Here is an 11,651-nt window from a genome sequence, read left to right as displayed (position 1 = left end):
CGATTCACTTAACAACTACGTTACTAATTTAAAACTGCAGTGGTTCACTTAACTATGGCCAGAAAGATCACAAAATGGGGCAAAATTCATTTAACAACTGTCTTGCCTAGCAACAGAAACCTTGGGCTCAGCTGTCATCAGTCAAGGACTACCTGTACCCAGGTTGAGTGTGCTACGTGAAGACAGTCCACATGTCCTGCTTCTCCTGTGTTTCACCAAGCCTGGGACTAATCTTCAGGTCTTGGAATCCAGAAATGCACATCTTGCTTCCGAAAGCTGTCTGTTGTGACTCTGCAGCTGTTTGGGGTTTTGCTGGTGTGTAAGTTAGGTGGAGAGATTCCTGTCCCAGGCGGCCCCCTCCTCCTTCGTGGGCTTTCACCCTCCTTATCATACTTACCCAGCTCTTAGAACCTCCCTTTCAACACATCACACCCTGTTTGTAGCCTGATAATGTTAGGGAAAACCCATGTTAGCTACAAGACCGCCCATCAAATACGCAATTCGTACTGGATATCAGACTGCCTTTGCCTAATTGTCAAGGCATCTGTGGGCGGCGCGTGTTTGCCATTAAGCTGTAACTCACACATACGTTCTTAAAAATGTAAAAAAACAAACAAACCCTTCCTAGTCCTTTTGATCAACTCAGTTGTTTTTCTGCACGGTCTTCACTAGCTCAATTTACCTTGTTCCTAGCTCATCTTCCTAATTTGTACAGTATTACTCTTATTAGTTTATTTATAGAAGAAAAGCAGATACAAACAATGGCATCTGCAAGAAAGAAATTAAAAAAGATATAGATGGTGTCCTTCGGTCCCTACACTAGTAGACCAGAGCAGAAAATCAAACCCCACCCCAGGAAGGGCAAAACTACTTTTATTGAGATTGGCTGTAATAACAGAACGTTATAAGTCTGATTATGCTGGAGCTCTTACTTCAGTGAATTAGGGAGACCTCTGCCTGTGCTTCTTCAAAATGTTATTTCATTCCGGACTTAAATATGCTTCAGGCCTTTTTGCCAGGAAACTGCTCCTGCATGTCTTTATCTTGGTGATATTCCACCCTCTTTACACCTTGCAATCTAAGCCCTACCCCTGTGCACAATGGGGATTAAAAACCGACAAGGTCACGATTGTCCTCTTGACTTTCTTTGCTTGCCTCTTACAGATATGCTTGCATAGATCTCAAATAGAAAGCTAATACTTTCTACACACCTAATAAAACAAATAAGCCATATTCCACGAGAATAAATCAAGATGTCCTCTGAAAATCCTAGGACCTTTTATGGCAGTTACTATGCACCAAATATGGCAAACTCTCCTACATACTTCTGCACACCAAAATAAAGCATTCCTCTCTTCTGGCCATCCAAAGTGGTTAGTTAGTAAGAATATTATTAATAAAGGCAGCACCATAATCTGGGGAAGTCTCTTGATCATCCTCTCCAGAACTATGGACGGTTGAAGGTGGGAATGCTTTCTTAAGGGAGATTAATAATAATAATAATAATAATAATAATAATAATAATAATAATAATAGTAGTAGTAGTAGTAGTAGTAGTAGTAGTAGTAGTAGTAGTAGTAGTAGTAGAGTTGGAAGGGACCTTGGAGGTCATCGAGTCCAACCCCCTGCTCAGGCAGGAAACCCTACACCATTTCAGACAAATAGCTGTCCAGTCTCTTCTTAAAAACTTCCAGTGTTGGAGCATTCACTGCTTCTGGAGGCAGGTTGTTCCACTGGTTGATTGTTCTAACTGTCAGGAAGTTTCTCCTTAGTTCTAGGTTGCTTCTCTCCTTGATTAGTTTCCATCCATTGCTTCTTGTCCTGCCTTCAGGCGCTTTGGAGAAGAGCTTGACTCCCTCTTCTTTGGGGCAGCCCCTGAGATATTGGAACACTGCTATCATGTCCCCCCTCGTCCTTCTCTTCATTAAACTAGACATACCCAATTCCAACAACCGTTCCTTATATGCTTTAGACTCCAGTCCTCTAATCATCTTTGTTGCTCTTCTCTGTACTCTTTCTAGAGTCTCAACTCTAGAAAGTTGAGATGAAGTTGATGTTCTTAAAACAGATGAGTATTATTACTATTAGTTTATTTACAGAAGTAAAACAGTTAAAATCAAGGGCATCTGGAAGAAGAGAATGAAAAAAGATGGAGATGGTGACACTGGATCATTCCTGCTCACCTCCCATTATGTGGAAGCCGCTGTTAACAGTTGTGAAGAACTTTAGTCCTGTATCTCTGCTTCAACTCTAAAGTGATCCTCTTGAGCAGCGGTCCCCAACCCCCGGTCCGTGGACCAGTACTGGGCCGCGGCATGCCAGCAACCAGTCCGCATAAACAAGCAAAGCCCCATCCATGGGGTGCAGGCAGCACACAAAACCACACACCCTCCAGTCTGCGGAAAAACCTTTCTCCACGGAACTGGTCCCTGGTGCCCAAAAGGTTGGGGACCTCTGCTCTTGAGAACCCCAAGTGAGGTCAAGCGTAACTGTGTGAACCCAACCTCTGCTTTTATCCTTCGTTACAAGATCTTCATATGGTCAGCCCAGCCAGCCTTTCCTCCCCCAGTGCTTCCAGATGTGTCCGACTGCCGAGTCCATCACCTATAGTTAGCAGGGTGGGAGATGGAGTCTAGCACATCTGGAGGACGTTTGATTGGGGAGAAGCGAAGCAGAGAAAGCCGATTCGCCTGATGTCATCACAATCACCCATTTGGTTCTTGGAGTAAATCTCAGTCAGTTTTTGGCATCTGACAGATAGTGGAGTGTAATCCTGACCCAGCTCCTTCCCGTTCAGAAAGCGTAGCCTGACTGAAGAAGAGTTTTGAGGAAGTAACCAATATGCTGCAGAACTTCTTTTGCTGTGCATGAGGGAAAAGCTGCCAGAATAAATATGATGCCTGGTGATCATGCTCAAACTGGAGAATCTCTATCTACTGGAGGTTTAGACAGGCTGCTTGAACAGCAGTTAAAGAAAAGAGCCCTGGAGCTAATTCTTCTAGCCAGCCATGTTGCTCCTGAGTGGCCCACACTGGGCACATTGCATTCTCTGCCTGTCAAATGGCACACAGCAACACGCTCGTGATGCTGAAAATCTTATCTGGTCTCACTGCTGCCTGGTGAAAGACTAATCACGTGGATTGTAGCTGATGCCTCCCTTACACAGCTAGCCCTGCACATTTGTCTTCTGGCTAGGAGAGAAAAACAAGCCTAGAGGAGGGGGGGAGAAACCCAGCTGTTAGGTGGTGCAGATGTGCTGCAGCAGGCAGTCTTTTAAGAAGGATGATCCCTTCCCTGTCTCTCTCCTGTGGCTACACCAATGCAGCCCCTGAGCTGAGCCCCTGTCATTTCACTGGTAATTTTGCCCATCTCCATAAAGTTAGGACCACTTTGTTTTTTTCACGTGCGCGCTCCTGATTTCATTCCTGTACCTTTTTAGGCAATCCAAATATTTATCTTCATTCCTCCGAACTGCTGTACAGTATCCTACAGCAGTATTTTATCATTTCTGATCCAGGAAGGTTGTAAATAATTTTGTGCAGGTAGTCTGTGGCTTTAGACAACACGTGTGCTGGGGCAATGGTGCGTGCTGCCTCTGGCACGTGTGCCATAGGTTCACCACCACTGAATTAGGTTATATGGGTAATCCTCAACTTACGACCACAATTGAGCTCAAAATTTCTGTTGCTAAGCAAGACATTTGCTAAGTGAATTTTGACCCATTTTATGACCTTTCTTGCTAGGGTTGTTAAGTAAATCTCAGCAGTTGATAAGTTAGTAATCCGGTTGTTAAGTGAATCGGGGTTCCCCACTGACTTTGCTTGTCAGAAGGTCGCAAAAGGGGATCACATAACCCCAGGACACGGCGACCGTCATAAATACGAACCAGTTGCCAAGCATCACAATTTTGGTCACATGAGCACGGGGGAGGCTGCAACGGTCATAACTCTGAAAAATGGTCATAAGTCACTTTTTTCAGTACCGTTGTAAATTGGAACGGTCACTAAATGAACTGTTGTAAATCGAGGACTACCTGGATCTACTGACATTTTCTGCCTGTCCGCTGCTCCACTAAGGCTCCAATTTCTGACTTTTAAAGTCTTGCTTTCAAATGCTCCAGGTTGTTTGGGGTAAAATCGAAAACCACACACCACTTAGCATTGTCTCATTTTACTGTCTTGAACTTTGTTCTTTTTTTTTTTTTTTGCAGTCCTGTTTTGGTTGTATCCAAGCAGTGTAGTGCTAGGTGTGTTTACTTAAAAGCAAGTCCCGTTGTGTTCAGCGAAGCTTAATTTCCAGATGAAGAGGCACCAGGCGGGTGCAGTCTAAGTTCCTGTTGAATTGTGTTTGTGTGTTGGGGGTGGGTGGGTGTTTTTGCACACATCTGCTTCCTCCCAATGGCCTGCTGGTCCATGATTTCCGTTGTCCTAGAATGCCGATCAAGATCAATCCTGCAGGCTTTCCTCTGTTCTCCCTCTGAATCTCTTTTTTTTCCCCACCCTCTTCAAGGTCTCTCACTTTCCTGTCATGGCAACGATTGTATCTGAAAAACTCAGCCACCTCTTCATCAACCTCCAGCACTTGTGCAAAATCCCTCGGATTCTGGCTGAGGCCTTGCCTGCTCCGTCCTGCACAGTGGCAGCCTCCGACGTGCCCCAGCTTTTCCGGAAGCCTTACATCCAGGCCGGCTACCGACCCCTCCACCGGAGCTGGACCTTCTACTTCCTCTCCCTCTTCCAGCAGCATAATGAAGCACTCAATGTCTGGACGCATCTGCTGGCAGCTTTCATGCTGCTGGGGCGGTTCTGGCAACTCTCCCAGATGGTCGATTTTGTGGGCGACCCGCACGCCCAGCCCTTCTGCATCGTGGCGGTGTCTTCCATCATCTACTCCACCTTCAGCACCTTGGCTCATCTCTTGCAAGCCAAGTCTGAGTTCTGCCACTACACGTTCTTCTTCCTGGATTATGTAGGGGTGGCCACCTACCAGTACGGTAGCGCTTTGGTGCATTATTACTACGCCATTGAGCCAGAATGGCATGCCTGGATCTCCAGTTTCTACATTCCAGGTGCGGTGGGGCTGGCTTGGTTGTCCTGTGTTGGTTCCTGCTATGCCAAATACCGATGCCCACACCTCTCCCCTCTGCAGGGGAGGCTCTGCCAGGAAATGCCCTCTGCAGTAGCCTATGCTTTAGACATTAGCCCTGTGCTCCATCGTATCTATACCGCCACCATCTCTGGGCAAAACGACTTGGCTGCTACCTACCATAAGTGCCACATTTTGTGCTTCCTGGTTGCAGCCTTTTTTTTCGCCTACCCCTACCCCGAGAAGTGGTTTCCCGGGAAGTGTCACTTTGTTGGACAAGGCCACCAGCTCTTCCACATGTTCCTCATACTTTGTACCTTCATCCAGTTAGAGGCGGTGCTTCTCGATTACCGGACTCGGAGGCTCATTTATTCGCAGCTGCATGGCGACCTGGCTCCTTTTTTTTCCATTATGTGCCTTGTGCTGATGGCTTGCTGTGGCCTCACAGCCCTCTACATGACCGTCAAAGTCAAACACAAAGTCTGGCCGAAGCGGGACTGAGTAAGGGGACGCTGGCTGCTGGGGACTTAACCCATAGCTTCTTCTTTAGGTACACTTGCTCACTTTCAACTGGGAATGTCAGTCCTGCTGTCATTTAGGAAACTGAATAGGATAGGTAGCTATTGCTGGGGTCTTCCTCTCCTCCTGCACTGGAGAACCTTGCTTGCGGGTTGCTCTGCCCAGGCAACTGAGATGATAAGTTGGAGGTTGCATCAGAAAAAGGAAGTGACCAAACTCTTTGGTGGAAAGGAATTCATGTTTTGCTTCCTGGGGGGTGGTACTGTAACTCTGCTGGCTCTGATTCAAAGGAGAACCCGTTGTTGGTATGACTCTCAGAAGCTATGTCTTGCATCCTTCTGAATCAGAGCTGGTGGCCTTCGGGCTTTGAGGAACCCATTTGATTATTATAAGTGTTTCCAGATCCATAAATGGGACCCTGGACCAGAGGCATCTGTTTAGGACAGGGGTAGGCAATCTTGGCTCTTTTATGACTTGTGGACTTCAACTCCCAGAATTCCTGAGCCAGCATGGCTGGCTCAGGAATTCTGGGAGTTGAAGTCCACAAGTCATAAAAGAGCCAGGATGCCTACACTTGGTTCTGAGGCCAGGAACTGGTTCTGAATATCAGAACTAGATGGAGCAGCCCAACATTGATCCTGGGGTTCTCTAAACTTCCTTCATTTCAGCAGCGCTTGAGAGATGATAGGTGGGATGGTTCCTTTCACTGCTGCCATTAAAACAGAAGCCAGCCTGTTGGCCATGAACCAAACAGAGAGCTCCTAAATACTTGCAAATGTCTTTTGGTCTCTTCCGTTATTTTAAGTAGCGGAAGAGCTTCAGGAAGCAGGATTAGAGATTCCACTTAACCAGCACTTCCCCAGGAGGAGAGGACTTCCTAGCCTCCATGTTTTGATTAAAATAGCTCTTTCTTCGGGTTGCACTGATTTTGTCCAGCACCTTTGCACTATGCAGTCCTAGCCCCACAATTCTGTGCCCTACTTCAGGGCACTCGTGCAGCAGTGGTGCCTTCACGGATTGCCTTCTGCAGTATCCAGACAAAAGCATCCTTCCTTGTTTTGGGAAAGCATCTAGTACTTCCTCTTGCCTACCGTGAGCCAGGCCTTGGGAAAACCTGCCAGGTGGATGTGCCTTCAGAAGAGCACCTGTCTATCCAAAAACTTTGTACGTGGTGATATTACTTGGGGTGATATTACTTTTGATGTTTTTAGTGCTGTGGTAAGCTTGTTTGGAGAGCAGAACTGGGGCAATGCTGCCACCTCTGCCAGTCAAAGTGAGGTTTGAGAAGGGGGAAGAGATGGGTTTTGGTGGCAACTGTTTTCAGAAGGAAATCCATGCAACTATAATGGGTTGAGCTAACAGATATTAAAGCAGTGCTCCAGAGCCCTTCCCCACACACACACAATTATCTCTGGGTCCCTTCTATCAAATGTAATTATCTGCTCATCTACTACCCTCGAGATCTATTCATCTCTAGTTTTTTTACACAGCAATGAGGCTTCATTGCCAGCTATAATCTGCCCTTTTTGAATGGCAATGCCAAGGGTTGAGACCTGCCCTTCTCCCATGGCGAACATTTGTGACACCAACAAGCGGTAGTCCCTGCATTTGAAGACCTTTGAGATCCCTACGATTCTCAACCAGATTGCACTCTGTGTATACTAGGCATCATTTTATTGGGCCTCTCTTCTATGAGTATATGTTCAACCTTCTTTTAAAAGCCCATCTGTGTTTGTGGCTGTTAACAGTATCATATGCCAAAGAAAACCATGCCTTTCTGACGATATGTTCTTCCTCATCCTTTGGACCATTCCAAATTCCAATGTATACTTACCGGTAGGTAAGTAAGTAAATAAGCTTAACACGAGTGTCACTCTGTTCACAGCTTAAGAGGAATGAGGTTGCATCTTCCATTTACCAAACACATGTCCTATTTTTCCCCAGGAGAGTCGAAATTAAAATCCCTAAACAGAGTCAGTCGAGAAATACTTGGGGACACTTCATAATGGATTGGCTCTAGATGTTTTGTTTATTTCAGCTGCAATCCTGCACATACTGATGGGGACTCAGCCGTGCTAAATTCCCTGGGGGCCTACTTCTGTGTAAACAAGCATGGGAGCGCATGACTGGCTCCCCTTGAATGCAGTGGGATTTAGCTTTCTCCCAACTCACTTTTACCCTGTTTCTGGTTGGTCGAGATCCAAACACCAATTAGTTATATTAGCCTTCCCCAAGCTTGTGGGAATGATTGACGCTGAAGTCCAACACATGTGGGAATACTAGCCAAGTGACGTGTGCAGGCTGAGACATGGTGCTGACCACTTTGGCAACATCAGGATCCATCACAGGTTTTCTAAACGGAATAATTTGATGTGGTTCGACCTTTGCAAAAGGCTAATGTGGTTCAATATTTAAAAGTGGTCATTGCTTTGTTTCTTGCCAGCCTTCACTGCCTGCTTTGTGTCCAAAACTGAGAGTGCAGATTGCCAGAATGGGGGGAGGGGTTATCTCCCCCACCCCATAATCTATGATTAAAAGTAAGTTTAAGATAAGGTAAAAAAAAAATCAATTTTACAAATCCTAAAGAGAAGGATCAAATATCTGGGTCATACCCATCTGTCAAATACCTGATCCACCTATGAGATTCCACCCCTTCCCACATATTTTAGGTTTATCTGTCTTCCAAAAAACGAGCCACCTCTGTTGGAGATACATTAAGCCAGTTGACAAATTGGTTTAGCTTAGCGCGTTCGACATCAGCAATAAGGGGTTTTGTGTTGTCTTCTCTTCCCTGACTCCAAAGATCTGGTGAGACGATCATGGAAAAGCATGAGTTTCAATCTCCTTATGAATTTGGGCTTTGGGGAAAAATCAACTGGAAAATGGAATGGCCCATGGCAGGGAGGAGGGAGAGGCCAAGAGCTTTTGCTGTCCCTTCAGTTTTTCCCAGGCTATAAGTCTTCTCTTGACCCCCCTCAGTTCAATCTCCCCTCCCTATCAGAATTATAAAGTTGCCTAGCTCAAACATTTTGTTGGACTGGATGATGTTTATGGATCTATACATTTGGGCCGAAATCTTTTTACCGATTGTCCTGGATGCTGAAAGATGGTTTTCAGTCACCCTGCAGAATTTTTTGTAGAAAGGATGTCTGGATACATGTGTCTGTTGATTTTTGTTTTCTTGTCTCTCTTACATTTTGTACATGTTAGTGGGCCTTGACGCCTCCACTTGTTTCTATTAAAAAAAAAAGAACATTTTATAAGCCAGATATTCTAACCTTCTGCCTCATTTATCCTTTACACCATCAATGGGGAGAGGAGGGGGTTCTGGAGCCAAACCTTGCAGTGAGGAGGGCTCCTGAGCATACTTGCAAGTCCATATGCCATTCTGCTACAGACAGAATTCAGGGAATCGGATTTTTTTTTCAGTCTTTGCTGGGCTGCTTTAACGAGGGGGCTGTTTTAATTAGGGGTGAAACATTTTGGCTACATAAAAAGATTAGCTCTTCCTACAAGGGAGGGGAGGAGAGGGGAGGTGAAGGGTTGCAGTTGAAAGAGACCAAAAGGATAGGAAATGAAAGGAGAGGGAAAGGGAAAGAGAAAGAGAGAGGAAAGGAGAATGGGAAAGGAAAGGAAAAATCTAAGCCCGTGATGGCGAACCTATGGCACGGGTGCCAGAGGTGGCACTCAGAGCCCTCTCTGTGGGCACATGCACCATTGCCCCACTCCTAGGACTTCAGCTGGGTTTTATAAAACCTTTTCGCTTTAGGCCTCCAACGCCCTGTGCAAAAAAAAAAAAAAAGAAGGTTCAATCAATCAATCAATTTCAACTTCTTGTGGGGAAAAAAAGATCTCGCAAAGTTGGAAATGATTGATTGAACTTTTTAGTCCCACCCAGTCTGCTGTTACCACCGCAGCCACGCCCACCCAATGGGCCACACCCACCCAAGGGGCCACGCCCACTGGTACCCGACAATACATAAGTGGGTTTTGGGTTGTAGTTTGGGCACTCGGTCTCTAAAAGGTTCGCCATCGCTGATCTAAGCACTGGCATTTATCATCTCCTGGATTGGATGTGAACAGTGAATATGTGAAACTTGGGGCTTGGGAGACTGGGGGTTGCATTTCAGCATCTTCTAGTTATTTTGCTCCAACTTCAACTGAATTAAGAATGTGGTAGAGAAAAAGAGAGGGTGGTAATAGCAAAGAAGGTGTTATATCTCATAAACAAGAGCCGTCTATCTGAGCAGCTAGACCAGCGATGGCGAACCTATGGCACGTGCGCCAGAGGTGGCACTCAGAGCCCTCTCTGTGGGCACACCTGCCGCTGCCAGCTCGCTCAGGTCCATTAGGCCACCGCTGGCACCCGGAGCAGAAGCCCCACCCAGCACAAAGGAAGCGAAGCAGCTGGCTAGCAAACTCGAGTAGAGGTTGTAGAGCACGCCCCCCCCAAGCGCTCGCTGGCCTCTGTGTGCGGGGGCTGATGGTGTCAGGCAGCAGCCCCCCTGCCTCACCTTGCACCACAGCAATGGCACCCCCGCCCTACCCCCTGCCTCACCCCACAGGATGAGCCTCCTGCCCACCGCCCCACCCACAAGAGACCCCCTGGATCTCCCCCAATTCTGCCCAGCCCCCACAGGCATCCCCCCATGAGCAACATCAAGGTGGCCACCCCCACCCTGGCCATGCCCACTCAGTCTGCCGTGACCACCGCAGCCACGCCCACCCCCACCCCCCTGAGAGCACCACACTGCTGATGCAGCCCTGGCACTTTGCGATAAATAAGTGGGTTTTGGGTTGCAATTTGGGCACTCGGTCTCTAAAAGGTTCGCCATCACTGAGCTAGACCCTGCAGTTTCAACCCTAACCCTTTTCAACTGGTGGTCTTTAAAGTTTTACTAGGCTAAACCTGACTCACAATAAGCTAGTTTGGGACAGTGGGAGTTGTAGTGAAGCAACATAGAGAACCAAGGCTGATTTTTTAAAAAAAAATCTAACATAAAAATGCAACACACACTGACACTCTTTGATATTTACCAAAAGAAATTGGGACACGTTTGTTAACTCTACAGAATTCTGGGGATTGGGTATGAAGACAGGCAAAATATAGGTAACATAACAGTGTTTAGGAAAAAAAAACGTTCTGTTCTGGAGATAAAGTTGTTTCATTGTCTGATTTGAAAAATAACACTGTGGCTGACAGATTCGGGAGCCACAATGTTGCTGCAATGTGACCACATTGCTGAGTGTCCTTTGTAAATGTCGACACAGACACACAACGTTGCATGATATGTGTATTTAAATAAACAAAAGTCACCTCTAGTCTTCCTTAAGAGAAGCGGCTAGATGAAGATCTTAAAATACGCTGGTTTCTTCTGTCTGGTCCTCCTCTACATTCCTTCAGTTTCCAGAATTCCAAATGTGGGAAGAGAGAAAAACAAGCCTCAAATCATTCAATAGACAAAAGCAAATAATCAAATGCACTGCAAAGAGGCAGGCAATGTATGCTTTCCGTTGTTCTTTTAAAAAAAAACAGGGAAGTAAGACGACATTTAGTTCCCAGAAAGGCCAGGGATGTTTTTCTCCAACTTTGCAGTTTAAGACACTTTTGGCAAGGACGAGTTTGAAAGTAGGAAATCTTATTAATGCAAAAATATGTCTACTGCTCACAGAGAATGCATCTGCCTTCTTCACTGGTGGTCTTTTGTACTTAGTTTCATCCATGTGGGAAGTTAGAACTTGCCTTGAACTAGAAAAAAAATCTGCTTTCCTTGCAAATAACGCAAGGTTGAACATGCAGGAGTTTGCAGCAACTGAAAGATTTCTAACGCCTTGAACTGTGGATATTTTTACGTTTATTTTTACGTTATCCTGCCTTTATTACTTTGCAAGTAACTCGAGGTGGCGAACATATACAGTACTCCTATTTTCCTCACAACAACAGCACCTTGAGAGATGAGTTAGACTGAGAGAATAACTGGCCTAAAGTCACCTAGTCAGCTTTCATGCCTAAAGCAGGACTAGCTAGTCATGCCTAAGGCAGGACT

At 45.9% G+C, this 11,651-nt stretch overlaps 1 protein-coding gene across 1 annotated transcript; it reads left to right on the top strand.

Annotated features, from left to right (window-relative positions):
* The first annotated feature begins 4,493 nt into the window (after positions 1-4,493).
* PAQR7 (progestin and adipoQ receptor family member 7) lies at positions 4,494-5,586 on the top strand. Its single transcript, XM_015825149.1, has one exon. The coding sequence runs from the start codon at positions 4,528-4,530 to the stop codon at positions 5,584-5,586; it is 1,059 nt and encodes a 352-aa protein (XP_015680635.1). The 5' UTR covers positions 4,494-4,527.
* Positions 5,587-11,651: the final 6,065 nt, after the last annotated feature.

This window comes from Protobothrops mucrosquamatus, unplaced genomic scaffold (assembly GCF_001527695.2).
Source record: "Protobothrops mucrosquamatus isolate PMUCROS unplaced genomic scaffold, P.Mucros_1.0 scaffold_197, whole genome shotgun sequence".
NCBI lineage: Eukaryota > Metazoa > Chordata > Lepidosauria > Squamata > Viperidae > Protobothrops > Protobothrops mucrosquamatus.
The sequence above is the reverse complement of the archived record's forward strand: the minus strand, read 5'-3'. Positions and strand labels throughout refer to the sequence as shown.

Coding starts and splice junctions, on each gene's coding strand:
- PAQR7 (XM_015825149.1), top strand. CDS start 4,528: ATGGCAACGATTGTATCTGAAAAACTCAGCCACCTCTTCATCAACCTC.